The sequence below is a fragment of the Populus nigra genome, chromosome 18 (genome assembly GCF_951802175.1).
Source record: "Populus nigra chromosome 18, ddPopNigr1.1, whole genome shotgun sequence".
Lineage (NCBI taxonomy): Eukaryota > Viridiplantae > Streptophyta > Magnoliopsida > Malpighiales > Salicaceae > Populus > Populus nigra.
This window is the reverse complement of record NC_084869.1, coordinates 5,001,126-5,022,037: the sequence shown is the minus strand read 5'-3', so window position 1 is coordinate 5,022,037 and position 20,912 is coordinate 5,001,126. Positions and strand designations below refer to the sequence as shown.

At 31.8% G+C, this 20,912-nt stretch overlaps 3 protein-coding genes across 4 annotated transcripts; 2 read left to right on the top strand and 1 right to left on the bottom strand.

The window, feature by feature from the left end:
* Nucleotides 1–966: 966 nt before the first annotated feature.
* Nucleotides 967–2,493, top strand: LOC133678117 (peptidyl-prolyl cis-trans isomerase CYP26-2, chloroplastic). Its single transcript, XM_062100316.1, has 2 exons — nucleotides 967–2,184; nucleotides 2,299–2,493. Exons 1-2 carry the CDS (start codon nucleotides 977–979, stop codon nucleotides 2,396–2,398), a joined length of 1,308 nt encoding a protein of 435 aa, XP_061956300.1. The 5' UTR covers nucleotides 967–976; the 3' UTR covers nucleotides 2,399–2,493.
* LOC133678118 (uncharacterized) lies at nucleotides 2,296–4,860 on the bottom strand. The gene is made up of 2 exons (XM_062100317.1): nucleotides 3,489–4,860; nucleotides 2,296–3,212 (listed from the first exon to the last, which is right to left on the bottom strand). The coding sequence occupies exons 1-2, from the start codon at nucleotides 3,694–3,696 to the stop codon at nucleotides 2,959–2,961; spliced, it is 462 nt and encodes a 153-aa protein (XP_061956301.1). The 5' UTR covers nucleotides 3,697–4,860; the 3' UTR covers nucleotides 2,296–2,958.
* Nucleotides 4,861–11,221: 6,361 nt separating this feature from the next.
* Nucleotides 11,222–15,927, top strand: LOC133678177 (kinesin-like protein KIN-8A). Of its 2 annotated transcripts, none has more exons than XM_062100408.1 (7): nucleotides 11,222–12,379; nucleotides 13,075–13,348; nucleotides 13,757–13,807; nucleotides 13,917–14,009; nucleotides 14,123–14,488; nucleotides 14,714–15,397; nucleotides 15,558–15,927. In XM_062100408.1, exons 1-7 carry the CDS (start codon nucleotides 11,529–11,531, stop codon nucleotides 15,648–15,650), a joined length of 2,412 nt encoding a protein of 803 aa, XP_061956392.1. In that variant the 5' UTR covers nucleotides 11,222–11,528; the 3' UTR covers nucleotides 15,651–15,927. The 2 variants fall into 2 exon arrangements, with proteins under 2 accessions (XP_061956392.1, XP_061956393.1); XM_062100409.1 differs by having other exon boundaries at nucleotides 11,223–12,379; nucleotides 15,624–15,927.
* The last annotated feature ends 4,985 nt before the right edge of the window (nucleotides 15,928–20,912 follow it).

Sequence of the window (20,912 nt, the reverse complement as noted above, 5' to 3'; positions counted from 1 at the left end):
ATGATTATGTTTAACCTTTCTTTTAATGTTCAATAGTGAATAACTACTATTCTCACTTAATCGGCATATGGATGTTTATTTATTGTGTAAATGCCCTAAAAATCAATTAAATGTTCCTTTCCTTTCTATTCAATTTTGATTTATGATTTTTGGTTTATGAATTTCTATTTGGTAAACAAAATAATTTATATTATGTTTTGTTGAAGATAGTAGCGTTGGTGACTTATGGTTTCTGGTTTTTAGATCTAAGATTTTAAGAATTTTTTGTTTATATATTTGGGGATTTTTTTTATGATTTGGTATAAAAAAATATTTATATTGGATTTTGATGGAGCTGGCTATGTTTTATGGTGACTGGATAGCTAGCTTGTTTATAATGGTCGGGGTTATAAAAGGGAAGAGCGAGGTTAAAGAGAGACAAGAGAAGAATAATGTTTTTAGGACCCCATATATATATATATATATAATTCTTTAAATTAAACCATTTTGGAATACAATTACTTTTACTAAGATTTCTCAAAATATCCGGGCTAAATTTATTTATACACAAAAATAAGGCTAAATTGATTTACCATAAAATTTTAAATTAATTTTTTTAGTGTTTTTAAATCATTTTAATATATTAATATTAAAAATAAATTTTAAAAATAAAAAAATATTTTGATATATTTTTAAATAAAAAATATTTTGAAAAGCAATTATCACTACAATACCAAACGAGTTTTAAGTTTAATAAAAAATAAAAAAATAATCTGATATGACAACGATAAAAAAAAAAAAACTATGGTTAATCCACAATTCAATTCACCTAATCAAAACTTATTAATTGTTATTTTTATATAAAAAATTCAAAATAAAATTAATGTAATTTTTTTAAGAAAAGTAAAATTAATCTACCCAAAATAGGGTCCATGCCTTGTCCTCGGTGAGGTTTAATAATCATGAATGGGACTCGAAATATGGACACCCCGCAGAAATGACAGGATTTCCTTTTTCCTTTCTTTTTGAATTGAATTTTGCTCTCTACTCTTTTGTACAACTGGAGGATGTCCCACAGAAGAGTCTTGTTTCAGATAAATCGGGTGCGTTACATGCCATGAAAACCATCAATTTTTATTCCTGTAATCCTGTGGATGGATTGTGCTTCCATCTTCCTTATCCTAAAACAAAAACCAAAAAAACAGTAGAAGAAACAGAGACTTCCTTGACACCAGAAAACAATCTTGAACAAGTTCAAGAAACAAACCCAGGAGAAGCAGTGAAGAAAACAAATCCACCAAAACCTCTTCAAAGGGAAATGTTGCGGAACCCAGAAGTATTTCAGTCCTCCATTAAACTCCTTGTTCCAGTACCACCAACACACCCTTCACAGATCCAAAACATACCCAGTTCTCCATCATCTACCGTAATCAAGCAATGCTGCAAACTATCGCGACGAAAGCTTGCCATTTTTGGCAACTCTTCATTGCTTCTTCTTCTAAGCTCTCAAACCCTAGAGCCATTCAATACGTCCAAAGCAAAAGCCGAAGAAGCTTTGCCAGATGCCAATGAAAATGGTCCACAAGAAGAAAATAATACAAGCACTAGACCAGAGTGCAGCAATAAAACTACAGCGCGAGCATTTCTTGATATATCAATTGATGGAGAACCTGTTGGCCGCATTGTTGTTGGACTATATGGAGAGGATGTCCCAGCTGGAGCTGCTAGGTTTAGCGATCTTGTAAGAGGAGCTGCTGGTGTTAGTTACAGAAGAAAAGAATTCATCAAAATCACGCCCAACTATGTGCAGCATGGTGGGGTAAGGTCATATGGTGTGGATGCTGAGCTTGCGCAGAGAACGGGAAGCAACTTGGCAGCGGAAAGTCTAGTAGATGAATGGGAGAGGGAGTATGAAACCTGTCCAGGTATCAAGAATCTGGCTGGAACTGTAAGCATTATTGTAAGGGATCCTTCTAAACCGCCTCCGAAGTTGAAGTTGGTCGCAAGGAAAGGAAAGCTTGAGATCGATCAAGAGGAAGTTGGGACTGACCCCAACGGTACCGAGTTTGTGATAGCCACTAAGGACTCACCAGAGCTGGATGCCTCGTCTCTGGTAGTTGGAAGAGTATTGGAAGGGATGGAGGTTGTAGAGAAGATTGGACAAGTGAAGACCGTGCAGGAGAATACCAGATCTCCTTATTTCAGGTCAGTTGACGAATCTGCTGGAGAAAGCAATGATTATGTACCTCAATCTAAGCTGATAATAACGTAGCATTGCATCAATCATTGACAGTAATATTTATTTTGTTTGGTGAGCAGAGTTGCAAAGCTGATAGGGGACAAGAGAGCTGTGGTTGCAGAAAGAGGCTTTAACCGACCGTATTCTAAAGTGGTGGTCACTAATTGCGGCATGGAGTAACACCAAATGTTAGTTGCATCCCTTTTTCTGTTGATTTATTTTTAAATGACGGGATCACAAATTTTGTGAGAAAAAAATTCTATTGCTATTCCTCACTACAATCTCATAATATCTCTGAAAGCACTTCCACACCCTGCAAAACTAATCAGCTGAACCAGCTGCTTCAGCTTGATCCACTAGTAGGCATGAAAAGCTTTCTAACTGAAGCAATGGGATCATCCACCTTTTAAATAACAAATTTTGAGCAATCATCCATCAAAGATAAAAATTACAGAACAAGGCTGTTCAACCAAAACAAACCCCAGATATTAGTGTCATTGATTCTGGCAACATCTACAAGATGGAGGGACCGAGACAGAATCATCACTTCCCTCCATATGTAGTCTTCATTACAAACATCAATATTCCTCAAGTATTTACCAGTATCTCACACACCACTCTAGTTGATTTCAATTGTCTAAAACCTGACATTGCCTTTATGATGATGTTAATTTTAATTAAAAAAGATATCACTGATTTGGTGGATGGCACAAAAGTTTGAAAAAGACTCTGAGAGGTCATTAAACATAGTTAGCACCATAGTGCGTCACCAAAAGGGATGTAAGGTCTCTCATTACCTTGATCAGGGAGGAAGATGGAGGAGAATTTGTAGAAGGAAGAGAGAACTCTTTCTGACGCTCTAAAGCAGATAGTGTTTGTTGCCAACCAGGTGGCCCGCTGCTTGTTGATACAATCCAGGTGCAAAAATGTCTACGCTGCCTGTTTGGATTAAATCCCAATGTTTTGTCTAATGCCAGTTGCTTAGGATCCTTTCCTGGAACATGAAGGCATCTTGGTTAATAAACATCTTTCATGATTAAATGAAAATTAGTAAAGAAAAGCACTTGAATGTTGACTGCAACCTCTGCAGATGCGTGGTAGGAAAACGTATTCTTCAAATGACAAGCTACATATCAAAAACTTCAATAAAAGATCTAGACAGAATTTTATATGCCAATGTTCCATTCATTTGGAAAATGCTTCTATCGATCCAAGGTGTGATGAATGTTCAATCAACTTCAATATTAGAGTCAAAGGACAAGAAGGCTACCTGTACTGTAGGCCACAACTTCACTGTTCACTGGAACCTGCACTCCACCTGTGGTGCCGTGGCCTTTTTCTTGAGCACCTATAGTGTTTTGGATATCAGAACAAGTTTGACTTTTCCTCATATCTATCTGACAGGCAACATTTTTACTGCCTGAGATATCTGCTCCTGGAATTTGTTGTCCATCATGATTGATAGATGAAATAATCATCTCTGAGGAGTTGCTTTCACTTCTCTTTCCATTTCCAACAGGGACAATAGCATATGACCAAGAAACTTGAGATGTGCTAACTTGATTACCTCGTAAAGCCCCCACAACCGAACCAAGCAATTCAATATTATTTTCAATAGTATCTTAACCATGCACTGTGTTTCTTGGACTCTGTGTCGAACATTGCACGCAGAATCATGCCCAGCAGTTTCAGGAAAAGTTGGTTCTCTAGTGATATCTGTCCTTTCTGAAGAAATCTGGGAGTTACTCTCTTTTATAAATGCAACACCTTCACTACTTTCAAAGTTCAAACAAGAAGATTGGTTGCCTCTTGCATAACTACACTGCCCCTGCCCTGATCATGATTATTGCTCTTCAACAGACCCACAGCTTCATGCTGACTTCACCAAAATTCTGTTCTGCAGATTCCCTTTCTTCTGAAGTTAGATTATTGTTTTCAGATTCAGATCGAGTAATTTCTTGGTTATCACATATACGATCCCTAAAATCAGAATCATAAGAAAGCCTGGCCCTTAAATTCGGGCCAATAACAGGCAATGAGATTGTTGCTTTGAAGTTCTGTTTTGTGGGGAGTGGACCCCCAACAATCGTCACACTTAAATCTGATGGTCTATGCATGGAAGACAAAGCACCATTTGAGGCAGAGTCTCCAATGACTCCCCTGCTGCCCGCATGATTTTCGTTAGCTGAAACTTGTCCTGAATTACTGTCACTATGACTTCAGTATATCCGACCAATCTAAACAACTCTAATGGCTGTGGAACCATAGAAAAATTCCGTAATCCCACACTTGCCCCACAGAGCTTGCAATCTAAAACAACAGCATTAGGATCAGCATGTCGCCCACTACAAGAGCCAGATTGTTCATTTGCCTCCACACTTTGCTCAGAAGCAACATAATGGAATCGGATACTTGGATTCTGCCCATTAATGACCATATGGTATGAATCCCTGACATCCGAATCCTTAACAAGCTGTGTAGATCTGTCCTTGCAGTCAACAACGTAAGGCAGTGCACGTGGTTCCCAGCCACATAAACTGACGAGTTTTTGTGCCTGCAAATGCTTGAGATTGTCATTACTCTTATCAAAATTCCAGAACAAGGAAAACTACCATCAACATATTGATCATGAACACATGGCAAAGAAAATTATCTCTTGTACTGGTCATTGTTTCGCACACATTTAATATTCTTGTGAGCATAGAACCTACAAACACGGTGCAATTAATATACTGAAAAGAAAAGATAATATTAACAAAAAGGCTTATGGCCCTGCATATGCTTAAAGCTAAAATTATTCTTACACTTCACCAGCAAATCTAGCACAAGGAAAACAGCCATTGACATATTGTGTGAATGTATAGCAACTATTTCATGCATCTAATCATTGTTTAGCTTTAAGCATATATGAAAAAAAGATTATGCAAATATGAAAACCACACCCACACACACAGTACATATATATATATATATATATATATATATATATATAGAGAGAGAGAGAGAGAGAGAGAGAGATGCAGGAATACTATATTAATGTAAGCGCAGAGGCAGTGCCATAAATTTATAAAAACAAGCGAAAGCAGTGCACAGCAAAAGAGGTACATACAAATTCAGTAATATATAAGAAGAAGAAAAAAGTCCCTCACAGTAAATCAGAAGCATAAGGTTTCCTGGTTCAGGATGATGTTAAGGGCTTCTACTATCAGAGCTAGCTCTCATTATGTTTTAGGATGGTATAACAGGCTTGATTTTACTTGGCCTAACGTTAACGAATGTACCACTTACAGAACTGAGGGAGGGAGGAATATAAAACACACCGAAGAGGAAGCCCCATCGTTCAACAAAAAGTTGCTTTGGAGATTGGATTCCGCATATTGAAATGGTTAAATCATCTGGAGACGACATTCCTCAAAAAAACCCATCCATACATATGCACAAAGTCAGCCACAAGAAGAGAAATTGAAAGTAAACGAACCTTGGGCTTAGCGAACCAGGTCATTGACTTAAAAGTGGCAAGCCTCCTCACAAGATCTCCTCTGTCCCAGGGCCTACACAGAGGAGGTTCAGGTGAAGAAACATGCCCAACACTCACTCTTGTTTTACCAGTTGGTTCCACTACTGATAAAGCAGACTCGGGAGGATGGCTTCGTTTTTTTCCTCTGGATATTTGTCTACAATAGGTTTGTTTTTACGTTTTTAAAAAAAAATATTATTTTTTTAATTTTTTTTTAAATTAATATTTTTTAATTTTAATAAACTAATATCAAAAATAATTTTTGAAAAATAAAAAATAATTTTTTGATATTTTTCCGAGTAAAAAACACTTTAAAAAATAATAACAATTACAATCACAACCACACTCCCAAACACACATTTCACAATCAAATCAATCCATCAATAAAAACCCACAAAACATTTAAAAAAAAACACTCTTGAAAACTTGGTGCAAAGGAAAAAAGCAAGCTGTTTTCTCTTTATTAATTTATTCATTTTGAACTATTATATGTAATTTATTTGAGAGTTGTGAAATAAAAACTTGTTTGTTTTTGTATTTTAAAAATATTTTTGAAAAAATTTAAATTTTTAAATATTTTTTCTTTAAATTAATATATTTTTAGTATTTTTATATCATTTTGATATATCGATATTAAAAAAAATTTAAAAATTATTTTAATATATTTCTAATTAAAATATATTTTAAAAAATAATCACAATCATATTTCTAAACATGTTATTGAAATACATCAATTTTAAAAAAGTACAGAAAAAATCAATAAAATTAAAAGATGAAATGCCTATTGGTTTGATCGTGTTGTTGTCGTCACAAGCCTTCTACAATCCTGTAGATAAAAACCAAATTAGATCTCCCGACCTCCATAATTTGAGATCTATAATACACATTCATATTCCTCTTTAAAGATCATTAAAAAAAAATTAATCATATATTATTTCATAGAACATATCTAATTTGCTATCCTATTTTGGTTTCTTGGTTAAAGTTATTTGGATTTTATCTTATTTTATTTTTCAAATAGATGTTCAAAGGATAATGCATAATTAAAATATATAATATATCAATTTTAATGAAATTCAATTTGTGGTTTTGTTTTATAAGGAAAAAAATAATATGAAACTTTTTATTTCTGTTAAATCTATCTTATTTATATATTATAGTCAAAGGTAATTTTCTTTTTTTCTCTCTAAGTAACTATTATAGCAATTGTTACTTTTCAAGTGTGTTAAATAAGATAATTTATTATACATAAAGTATTACTACTACATTATATATTGAATTCTCTAACATGGTTGATAGAGCTTTTATCTTGATGTTGACAAATAATAATTATGCATATTTGATTTAAATGTTTAATTGGATTTGATTTACTTTGTTTGTGGAAGGTTTGGTCCATATCATTACTTTATTAATTGTTTCTACTACATGATATGACTGAATGTATTATATAAGTTTTTTATATTTTAAACTAGCTATTATAGACACTATGATATGAGTAGAATTTCAAGTTAATTTCAAACATAAAAAAAAGCACTGATAATATGAATTTGTTTTTTGATATCATGAAATTTGTTAGCTTAGAAATGTAAAAATAATATTCATACTTAATATCATAAATTAAAAAAAAATGAAAGTTAATTAAATACTAAAGTGAGAAGATAATTTTTTCAACAAGAAGTAAAAGATAGATACAAATGTAAATATTTTACCTTGACTTTCCTTTTTATTTTGCTCATTTTCTTTTATTTATCTTGGAGATTTACTATGGTTGTCAAGTACATATGATTTTTATTCTTATAAATATATAATGCAAATAAAATTCTTATATCTTAAATTTAACAAGAAAAAAAGAAGTAAAGATTAATTAAAATAATTTTTTTGAGCTATTATGAAACTATATATAAAAAAAATTATAAAGTAATGATATGGACAAGTTAAAAAATAGTTAAACTAAACAAGCTAAAATAAATAAAAGACAAGATATTAATTAAAAATCAAATAAAAAAATAAAACTAATGAAAAATTAAAAAAAAAAGGTCAAGAGTTGCTAGTCCTAGAAGATCAAGCCCACAAGCCTAGTTAAAAAGAAAAAAAAGTCTAAATGCTTATAAATCTCTTTTGTTTTTTCAAAAGAAATGTGTGGATCACACGTTATCAATCTATTCTTTCTAAAAAAATTTGATCAGATGACTCGTTATCCTTTTAGGCAGATGATGTGTCATTAACTATCATGTTTTCTAGGCACCTTTAATGATTAGAAAAATTGAATTCAAATCTTCAAACCTCAAAAACCTAACTCTCATCCTATTTTTTATGTGGAAAAATCCCAAAAACAATCTAAGAATCTCAATAAACTTATATCCAACCTCAAAACACCATCTAATCACTCTAAAAAAAATCCAACCAAATAAAAAATAATTATAGGGGCTCCGACCTACTTTTTCTAACATGTTTAAAGAGCAACACAACCTCAACTAAACTCTACTCTTTAAGTAGAATTTATTGACAAGATTGATTTTTTTTAATGGTTGGAATATGGTTGAACAAACCATTTCTCTCCTCTTTTTTTTTTTTTAATGACTTTCTCCCTTCTTCAATAATGGTTAAGGATTGAAGTGTAAACAAAATCAAGTTTAAGACTAAACATAATTTTTTTTAAGAAAAAGAGGATCAAATTTACAATAAATAAATAAATAAAATGACCAAACTTGACATGTGAGTGTTCTTTAATGGTTCTATTGATGTTGAACAACTTGAGTTTGGGTTGGCAATGCAAATAAAATTCTTGATGTTGTTTACTATCAACTCATGGGCCAACTTTGAGCCTAAATTTGCATGAAAAAATAAGTTAATCTTGTGTGTTTTTTAAGTTCAAAACATGATTTTTTTTTTATTATCCAACCATGCCTGTATTAAAGTTATGTACAAGAAGTTATGATTATTTTAGTTTTCAAGCTTCTTTTGCATTTGTTTGTGTTTCTAATGCGTAAAAAAATATATGTTCATTATTATTTGTCTAGGTTTTTTTTTATATCAAATTCATTTATTTTCGTCTCAATTCTATTATTATGGTTTTCCCTAGACTAAAAGGGTTGTTCAAAGTATATAATGATCATTCAAACCATGTATTAGAATTTTTTATGAAAATTTAAATGAAAAGTCTTTGACTTAGCCTTTTAGCATCGTATTCAGATTTATATCTCCTTATAAATGATGAATTTTTATCCATTAACTTTATATGTCTAACATTTTCTTCATTTTTTAAACCCTAATCCTAACCTTAAATTCCTAAATAATCTCTTAAAGAGCCAAAGTTACAAATTGGAAGGTTGAATGTCACAATAAGTTTTTAAACTTTAGCACAAATGAGAAGAGATAAAGAAAGTAAATTCATGTGGCCTATCCCAACTAGTTTACATTAGCATTTTATCAAACATCATATGGCCATTCAAAGCAGTAAGTAAAAAAAATTTCTTCTTGAGAAAAATATTAGTACTCAATTTATAAGAAGTTATTAATTCAAACTTTATATAATGAGAAAATGAGACCCATAAATTGTAAGTTGATTCAATATGATACTGTAAATATAAGATAAAATAGCATGTAAAGGGATAAAAGACATTATACATATGTTTTTGGAAGGTTCCTTGTCATTGAGAACTTTTATCTGAAGTTGTTAACAAATAAAAAGTGTTAGCATATATTAAAAAAACTGAGGAAATCAAGAAATGGCCATAACAATTATGATATTTTTCATTTCATTCCATAATTGAAACCATTATGACATTGCATGGCCAAATGTTTATTGTTTAGCTATCTCAAATTTAGGTATGACAATTCATTCCCACCTAATGTATAATTTAGGCCTTTAAGCATGATAGACATTAGATTAATAGCGAGTAAATTCAGGCAAGGTATTTATATGAAACTTGAACTTATCATACTTACACTTTATTTTTTTGGAGATCCTTGATAAAATCTAACTTTACTTTATTCTTGTGAGGATCCCTCTTCAAATAATTAAAGTAAGATTTTAGATTCCTCTTTGTTAGCTAGGTTTTAGTGAGAAAGAAGAAGGAATGAAAAAGAGAGAGAATGAGAAGTTCTAATATATATATATATATATATATATATATAAGAACTACAAGCTGAATACTATCTATAAGGAATATAGAACTCATTAAAATCTTTATAATTCATCATTTTTTTAATTGTAGACTAGTATTATTCTCACATCATAGAAAAAGATTTATTTTATAGTGCTACAAAATTACAAATGATTTTGTTATTATTTATATGTATCTAATTCATAGAATTGTGTTTCGGATTTTTTTTATAGATTGAATATCTTTTTTAATTCCTCATAAAAATTCAATGATTTTTTAGTTACATTATTATAGTGATTGCTACCCTATCTTATATGCATTCTCCCTAGATTTGAATATACATTCTATAACAGCTGCTCACGTCTAAAATTAAAAATTTTAGAATTTTTTGTTCTCATATATCTCATATATATACATATTTTCTTTCATAATTTTTTATCACTTATTTTAATGAAATGTCTCACATCATTAAAAAAAAACAATAATTCAAATACATTAAAGAAAAATAACACCATGAGTACATTGACTTTATACTTTTATTCTATCGAGTATATAGATCTTAAAAAAACCTCAAAAACATAAAAATTGAAAAACATAAAAATTAAAAAATCTAAAAAAATAACTTTGGTGAATTCAAAAAATGAAAAACCCATGTCCATCAAGTAAAAAGTAATTCAAATATAATTTTAATAGTTTTCTTATATATATATATATATATATATATATTTCATATGTACTTTTATCACTATTTTAGATGAATATACATTACAACCATCAAAAGAAAAATCAATTTTCAAAATAAAAAAAATAAAAGAATGAAAAGTTAATTTAAACAAAACCTGAGAAGCCAAATAACATAAAAATAAAAAAAAATGAAAAGCCTAGAATAAAAATAAAAACCATGTCCACGAAGCATTATAAATAAAAATATATCTTAGCAATAAAATAATATTCATAGGATATGGGATTCTCAAGATTTTCATTAATTACCAACGTTTTTATATATTCAATGGGTTAGTTCGAAATTGTTTTTTTTTTTTTTGAAATGTTCCAACGATTTAACTTTCATGTGTTTTTCAATTTTTTTCATTTTTAAAAGTTTTTGGGTTTTTTTCAGCTTAACTTGATTATAAAATAAAAATAAAAATAGCTATCGTTTCTTATGTTTAACTGAGAATAAAAAAGATTTTGAAAAAGATTTTGCTTTTAATATTCCCAGATGGACCCCACATCGTCGAATAGCTAACCGTTTGGCCTGACAATATTTTGACCGTTACAATCAATCGTTTTTTAAATCTTCATTTCAAAAATTTAACCCTAACACTCCCCCAATTATAACTCTTTCCACTCCACTTCCTGCTCCTATGTAGGGCACTACTTTGGATTCCAGCGGAGTGCAAGAAGCAAAAAGAGGGCTGACACTGGCACTAAACTTTGAAAGTCATCTTCCCCGCTTTACTACAAACCGTCCGATCTAAATCCAAATCAATGGCTCGTATTTTCCACCAAATCAGTCAAACTTGTGATATTGATCTTCCCTCTCTTCCCTTTTCTTTTCTTTAGCTTCCATTCACCTGTCCAAACCATTTTTCATCAAGATCCAAACTTTCTTGCATTTTGATAAGTTTCACCAACTGGGTCACTGAAAAAACCATCAGGGCATGTTTGGATAGAGAGAGAATTTACAATGCCAGTGTCAACAAGGTCTAAAGCCATCAGCCAAGAACAAAATGGCCCAAACCCAAATCTAAAAACAAGACCACCCAGCTACTCAAATCAAGAAGACAGTAACATGGATGTTCTGTTGAGAAATCCACATCATGGCTTGAAAGAAAAGATGAAAGCCTTAACTCTCTTGTATGAGCAGCAGAAGAAATCTTCTTTAACTTTAAGGAACCCGTCTCCGAAACCTGAAGAGAAGCGATTCTCAACACATTCGAGTGTGGATCTTCTGAATGGTTGCAAGAGAGAAGAGAAAGATTCAAAAGAAACAAAAGATCCAAAACAAAACAATATAATGAGAGACAATGCATTGCCTACATTGCCCAGTGGAAAGCCTAGTTCTACAGTGACAAGAACCTTTGTGTTACCAGAACCGCCTGTTGATGATGCCAAGGAGAATCTTGTGATGGGTCCGGATCGGGTTATCAGGTTTCTAACATGTCCAAGAAAGACTAAAGACTCAAGTACGGTGGCGAGGAAGCTTTCAATGGAGAGCTCAGTGTCACAGACAGAGCCGAGAGGGTTTATTGGGCCTAAGAAAGTGCAAGAAAATGAAAGATTGGAGACTGTTTCCTGTAAAAATGATGCAAGTGGAAGCCGGATTTTGGTGTTTGTGAGGCTTAGGCCAATGGCCAAGAAGGAGAGAGAGGCTGGTTTGAGGTGTTGTGTGAGGATTGTGAATAGGAGAGATGTTTATCTGACTGAGTTTGCTAACGAGAATGATTATCTTAGGCTAAAGAGGCTCCGTGGACGGCATTTTGCATTTGACGCTGCATTTCCAGATTCAACATCTCAAAAGGAAGTTTATTCCACCACGTGAGTGTCTAAAAAAAAAACAGCTTTAATTAGTTTTACATGGATTTGTTTCCTTTTGGTTCTGCAACATTTTAATGCTTCTTTGGTATTGTGCTTTTGAATTATTCATTATATTGGTGTTTGTTTTGGTGATTAGTAGAGTTGGCTCATTTCCGGCACTAGTTTTTTGGTTGCTAGAGACAAAAATTGAGTTCTGAATTTTATGGTTCTCGTGCACATTTTGAATTCTCCATAATTATAATGTTTGATTTGGTAATTTGGTAGTTAGCCCATTTTTTGAAATAAGTTTCGGATACTAGAAACACAATTTTGAGAGCTGAATTTTATGGTTCTCGCTGCAATCTCTCTGTTAATGTTGTCTAAGACATGTCATGGTCTTTGTACTCGGATATGGGATCACTTACCAAATCTCTGCTAAATATTTGAAGAGTGATAAAGTTAATGAGTCTAATGATTCAATGGAGTCGCTGTTTAGCGAATCACATTATGAACAACTTAGTGTTGTTGTTAGTTTCCTACCTCGAATTTTCTGAGCAACCAAACAGAATATAAGGTTTTCCTGTCGGAGAAACTGCAGCTCAATTTTTTGTCCCAGCGTTTCATTTTCACAATATGAAACGTCAGGGGACCGTATGTTTGTATGTGATAGATTGCTTAACCGACAAGATGGGTATTCATTTGAATTGCATTTTCAGGACTGCAGATCTTGTAGAACAAGTATTGCAGGGAAGGAATGGATCAGTGTTCTGCTATGGTGCCACAGGAGCTGGTAAAACATATACAATGCTGGGGACAGTAGAGAATCCAGGAGTGATGGTTTTGGCAATTAAGGATCTTTTTACCAAAATTAGGCAAAGGAGCTGTGATGGAAACCATGTGGTTCACCTCTCATATCTTGAAGTTTATAATGAAACTGTCAGAGATTTGCTCTCTCCAGGAAGGCCTCTGGTGCTCCGAGAAGATAAACAGGTCTTCCCTCTATTTTTCTTAGTAGAAAACAACTAAATTTTCTGGTACTCTAGTTGGAATGACCCTGTGCCACTTAGGATGTTTTATAGAGAAAGTTCCTCTTTTCCTTGCAAGACCTGGTTGGTTTTTTTTCCCTGTTATATTCCCCTAGCGTAGGCCATAACATAAACGCTCCCTCTTTTTTCATTCTTTTCCAGGAAGAATTCACATATTCACTATGTTTAATCTTGTGGTATAGGCATAACATAATTTTGATGCAAGTAAATGTTAAAGGAGATTATATCATGATTTTCCTCTGGTCCAGCTTATCAGGATTGGATCTCAGCAATGAAACATGATAATTATTCAACTTACATTAGTCATTTTAGATTTGATATGCTGTTGACGATATTCGTTTCAATGTAACAGGGAATAGTAGCAGCAGGTCTCACTCAGTACAGAGCTTATTCCACTGATGAAGTAATTTCCGACTTCCATAAATTTGAACATTTAAGATATGATAAAGTTCGAACTCTTCATAAGCGAGTATATTGGAACGTCTTACTATTTTTGCCCTGTATTGTGGCAGGTGATGGCATTGCTTCAGCAAGGAAACCAAAACCGAACCACTGAACCAACTCGTGCCAACGAAACCTCTTCACGATCACATGCTATACTGCAGGTAATATCTGTTTCTTTACGTACGTATATATTGCTCTAGCATGCACAAACACGCACATGGTCCTTTTTTACTTGTATTTTTGCTGTTTTAAAGTTTGGCTGTGCTCTTTTCAGGTGGTTGTTGAATACCGAGTTAGAGATGCTTCCATGAATGTTGTCCAAAGAGTGGGAAAGCTGTCACTCATTGACCTTGCTGGCTCAGAGAGGGCCCTTGCAACTGATCAGAGAACACTTAGATCACTTGAGGGTGCCAATATAAATAGGTCACTTCTTGCACTAAGCAGCTGCATCAATGCCCTTGTAGAGGGTAAGAAACATATCCCATACCGAAATTCAAAGCTCACTCAACTTCTCAAGGATTCGTTAGGAGGAGCTTGTAACACTGCAATGATTGCAAATATAAGTCCAAGTAATCTCTCGTTTGGGGAAACTCAAAACACCTTGCATTGGGCTGATCGAGCTAAGGAGATCCGAACCAAGGTCATCCTTTTAGCTGATCATCTGTTCATGTTCATTATATTCTGTACTACTCATTGCAATTTTGACTATTATTCCATTAGGAAGAGCTCATATCTGTTTTCCTAATGAGGATTCATAATGGTTTTTCTGCACCATCCGCGATGAAGTTTACGGCCTAGAGATTCTGCTATAATAAAACTATAATATGGGGGAAAAAAGCTTTCTTACCTCTCATTTTAATTGCAGGCATGCGAGACCCTAGAAGAAATACAGTTACCAGAATGTGAAACTGACCAGGCCAAGCTGTTGCTTGAAGTGCAAAAAGAAAATCGCGAATTGCGAGTGCAATTGGTACACCAACAACAAAAGCTACTTTCACTCCAGGCACAATTGTTGGCTGCAAATACCTCTCCAACTCCTCCTTCAATTACCTTTACTCAGACTCCTCCATCTACTGCCAGACCAATTGAAAAAAGGAAAGCTAGACCCTCTTTCTTAGGTGGGAACTGTTTCACACCAGAATCAAGAAAAAGGGGCGCAGAGGAAGCAGTCAGAGAGCATCGGCAGACTGTCAAGTCATTAGAGGCAGAAATTGAGAAATTAAAGAAAGATCATGCTACACAGCTAAAGGAGAAGGATGATCGTATACATGAGCTTTCCCGAAAGAGTGAGAAGCCATCAGCTGGAGGAACAATGCAAGGAGCAAAGAGGGTAGTGACAAGAGCTAGTTTGCGGCCAAAGGAAAAAAACAATGGTGAATTGAAGAGTCCAAGCCACCGGTTCAAGTCCCCAATTCCAACAGCAAAGAAAAGAAGCTTTTGGGACATAACAACAGCTAACAGTCCATCAGTTGCTACACTAAATGGAAGAAAAACTAGAAGTCATGTCATTGCTGATAACACTGCTGCAGCTCCATCCATGCTTCTTCAGGTATCATGACCTTATAATCTCTCTTTCAGTTCATGTCATAGGCTCAAAGGATTCTTGCAAAACATTCTAATATATAGTGTTCACCTAGAAACAAGGGTGGTCCAAATATCGTCTAGATGTGTCTTTTATGGATATGAGTTTTTTCCTATAACTGATGCAGCTTGCATATCCATGTTTCTGGTTTGTGTTCATGTTTGGACCACACATCGTCAATTATATCATTCAGCCAGGTTTTGCTCGTCAACGACCATGACCATTTGAAGCAGACGCATTAACAAGAAAACGAGCGCGCAGCAAACTGCAAATTAAAGAGATTAAAAGAAGAGGGAGGCGGCTATTTCATTGCTCCAGTTAGTGTGATCAAAGAATTGTCTAGTTATGTTAATGTGATCAAAGAAATTCAAGATTATTTGTATTTCTTCAGTTCAATTTATTAACTTCTTCTAATCATGTTTTTTTCTTAATTATTCTTTAGTATTTAACCGTGTCCCTTCATTTATTTATTGAATTCAATCTTACATTTTAGACCAGGCTTCATTTGTTGTCAAAGTTTGTGCTTATTTTGGTTTGCCGATGACTCGTATTCGTCCCTTGCATAAATCAAGTTTCCTCACATATTTGTTCGAACGATTCATACCGTTTTTCATATCTCAAATCCCTTCCCTGGATTTGACCAGAATAAAATTTCTATTTGCCTCCCCACCACAATGATGTATTCCTTTTCATACCGTTTTTTCTGCCCTCGAAGGTATATTTTTATACGATATCAATTTCCCATGAAGGCATAACTTATTATTATATAATTTTCGATATCATTTTCCCACCATGAATAATCAATATCATTTGAAATTTATTTAATATCATAACCTTGTATAAGACAACTCAAATTTTATCATTTACAACAATAACTTGAAAACTGAAGAGATAAGGGCAAACCCTTACCTAGATATGGTTTTTGAACTTATTTTTTCTAATACGTATTTTTACACTAACAAGCATAGTTTTATATCCAACCATTGAATCAGGTTAAGATTTTATCAAAAAAATTTAGAGGTCATGTTTTATACATGATTAAAATTTTATAGCTATCAAATATTAAAAAAAAACCTTGCAATATGGTCCGGAATCTAATATACAAGAATTGTTTTATTTTCCTAGTTGATTTATGATTTTTTTTCTATTTTATTTAGAAACCTTTTATTATTTTTCTAGAAATGTTTAAGACTTTTTATCTATTATAAATAGAGTTATTTAGCTTGTATTTAGGTTTTTTTTATAGAATTTGATTTCAGGATAATATATTGTGTGATTGTGAAATGATTCTTTTAATTTTGTTCTTTCATTGAACTACCATAGCTTATCAAAGAATTAACCAAGCTTTATGGTATCTTTTACACTTGTCATTTGTGTTCCTTTATAGCTGTTGGATGAGAGTTTGATTTCTATAGTCTTGGTGCCTTAATACAGGTTATCATTGTGTCAAGCTTATTCACAAGCTTAAACTTTGCTTTCTTAGAAAGAGTCGATTTGACTATGAAATTTCTGAATCTTTATTACCACGGGGTTCACATAAGTTGGTATCAAAATAAGACTCTAAAATCATGTTATATCCCTTTATCTTTTAGTTTTCGTGTTATTTCATTATTATCATCATCTAAAACCTAGTTGTGGCAAAGTTATGAAGGAAAGGTTATTTATGCTCTGGTTGTCTATAATTAAAAACAAAGAAGAAATGTCAAAGAAATAGCATAACGGGAAAAGGTAAGGCATATGCTGTAAATTTGGATTTTTCATCAAATCTTGGATTCAACAACTCAAATATGAGAATTCTTTATTCTTGGGATGTCTTAGTGTCAAATCTTGATTTTGAGATTATTTAAAAATATTTTAATGGGTTATTTCTAAGAATTACAAAAAACAAATTCATAATTAGTAGCTTTGTGCAAAAAAAACTCTTTTGTTGTTGATTTCGAGTTAACTACACAAAATTTAGTCTAAAAATACTATATTTGCTTAGTTTAGGTTATTTGAGTCTTATTTCATTAGTTTTCTTATTCACACCAATTTTTTTGTGTCTTCGTATCGTTCATATTTCATATTAATTCACTTTATTATTCGCAATTTCATATTCATAGGTTTTGTATTGATTTTTTTTTTTATTTCTTCTTAAGTCTATATATTATTTTGGATTGCGCTGCTAAGTTAAATTTTTTTATTTGTTATGAATTAATTCCTTAAAGAACTAAAGTTTTTGAAATTGAGTAGTAAAAGGCAAAAAAATGAGCTTATTATAGTTAAAAGCCAAATATATATATATATATATATATATATATATATATCACAAGAGGAGTGACATCTATTGAGTGTGAGGATATATTTTCTTGATATTAACATGATTTTTAGATCCTGACAATGTCAACCAAATGTGGATCATCACCATCGAATAATAAGAATAATCCGAAATGAATTTATTTTGCCATACAACAATAATTGGTGATGATGAACATGAGGTTCAAAGAGTTTATGAACAAGATAGTTGGATTGAGAACCAATTTAGCTAGCCATTGAGATGGGTTAGTCTGTAAGGATCTTGAGTGTAGAAGGCCTATGAGATGAGCTATTTCACCTTCTGAGAAGTTTATAGCCTAAAATATAGATGAAAAATACAGTCTATAATATAATCTAATTCGGGTTTTATGAAATTTGTTTTGGAATTGAGTGTTTTGTATTAAATTTATGATAGTGGCATGAGATGGGTAATAACTAGAGTGAAAACATAGACAAATTGAAAGTAAATTAAAAGGGGAATTACTCACATATAGGATGATCTTGAGGAGAACTTGATGGGAGATGGAAAATTGTTTTGAATCTTATAATATTGCATGTTTATTTAGGATTGTGTTTAGGATTGAACTTATGATTGATTATGTAGATTACATGTTCTATTATATAAGTATGTATTAGATTGAAGTGGAATTATGGGTTAAATGTATAATGCATGGAAATTAAAAATTATGAAAATTTTAAAAGTAAGCATGATTGTTATATTATGGAAGTGAAAAACTATTATAATTGTATATGAAATTATTAGAATTTTATATGAATAGTGTTTTGATATTAAAGGAAAGATGTATGAATTACAAATTGTGGATATTATGATAAAATTATGAATGTTGTGAACAATTGGTCAAAATATTAGTTTAGTAAATTTTGAGAAATTTAGAAAGTGACCTTAATGGTTTGGTTAAATTTATTAACCTTTGGGTCTCATATTAATATTTATATATTTTGATGATAACAATTAAATAAAAATGAACTAATGATATGGCTAGTTGAGACTAAGTTTAAGCATGTTTATATGAAGAATATCAAGAAGCATGAATAATTAAATGAAGAAATAAATAAGTTCAAGATACAAAGAAAGTGAAGTCTTAGTTCTTGAGGATTTATTTTAGTGCTAATTATGTAAATTTTTATATCTTACTTGATAGCACAAATTAAAATGAATTCACACACTTCATGTTGCATGCATTATAAGGCTGATATGCATTTAGTCGATCCAAAATTCACCAGGTTTAAAATTATCGTATCTGGGTTTTAAGTGGAACTAGTTGACCGTTTGTTCATCAAGAATAAACACCTAGGAATCTATAGGAACATGCCAGTTGATTGTCCTGACTAATATGAACCGGTCGACCATTTCATTAAGGTTATAAAACAACTAATTTTTGCTACAAACATATACATAGCTTATCTAATTGAAGAATTAAGAGCAACATTTGAATATATATCATACACAAACTATTTTAAGAGCAAAAACAACTTTAAATCATCAATCCTAAATCATACTCAAATTTGTGCATTAAAACCTTTATATTCTTACACAAGAGTATAAATTTTCACATTCAATACACTTAAATACCTCTATACATTCTAAGTGTTATTGAGTGAGTTATAGAGATATAAGCTTTAATTTTATTGTCTAACTTTGAGAGAGTGTTGCTACATTTCAAATAATTGTAATCCCTTAAGAATTTAAGTGAAAAACTCTTGGTCATTAGTGAGGTATATCACTAAGATAAAAAAATCTTGAAGAGAGTATTTCTTTGAGTGGTGAAAAGGGGCTTAATGAAGATTCATTAAAGACATTATAATCTTTAGATTGGATTGATGAAGAATACAATACTTAAGACTGTTTTAGTGCTTGAGGAGTGGATGTAGGCTTACCGAACCACATTAAAAACCAAATTTGTAATTTCTATCCCTATACTATTTACTTTAAGCACTTTAATTTCATTGTTGATTAATTGTATTTATTATGTTTAATTGAGTTAATTTCAATATTGGTTATTATTAGTGGAACACAGAATTATAGTTGCCTTAATCCTATAATAATAAAATTATGTTATGTCAATGTATTATGTGTGAGGTGGTGATTGTGAATAAGATTAGATGGAATTACTATGAAAAAAATATAAAAAAAGTTTAATTATACAAATTTGAAAAAATTTACTTATCAAGTTTAGTTGATTTTATGTTAAGCTAAGTTGTTAATCTAGTTAGATTTGAAATGGGTCTATTTGAGATTTAAATTAAAAAGGATACCATGGAAGTAAGTTAACATGTTTTAGGAAGCTAGTGATATAAAATGTTAGTATTTATAAGGGGTGTATAAAATAGATTGATACATGTTAATACGGCATATATGGGGAGATTGTGTATGTTTGAATGAGAATTGGTTATGGTAAGATGTAATGACATCTTGAAACTAAGAATCTACTCATGTGAGATATGAGGGTTCTATGTTTAAATGTATATGGGTGACAAGAAATAACTGGATTGATAATTATTGATATGAACATATGAAATTAGATGTATTCAAGAGTAATTTGGTGATTTGAGAATATGAAAATTGAATGTTCAAAAGTTAGGACATATCATGGAATATAAATTGCAAGTATAGAAATTTGATGAAAATGTGTGAGTTAAGTTATTGGAAATTAGGATTTATTGTATAAGTGGATAATTATAGTCATGTTTTTGGAAAATATAGGATTTATAATCATAAGTTTAATGTGGTTAAGATGTTTATTAACTAAAGATTTGATTAATATATGTTGTTGCAATGTTTTACATATTTGAATTTGAATGTGAATAGAATATGGTTGACTATTTGTGTGTGTGGTAGCTAAGAGAAATGGAAAATTTATTAATGTAGGTTTGGGAATTTGTGTGATTAAATATAATTGGGAAGTATGGAGATTTATATGGTTGAGTTTTAATTAGTGATGTAAACATTAATAGTTATTGTTTGGGAGTTGTGTTCGATGTGGGACCCAACTTCTCAGGAGCTTGTGTAGCAGGAGCTCAAGGTAAAGGTTGCAAAAAAAATTTAGAATGTAATAGAAATCATATATATGTTGTATAATTGTGTATCATGAGAAAAATTATGTCTTCTAAGCAAGAAAACAATATCAGAAAACAATTATGCTTTTTGAGCAGGAAAATGATATTA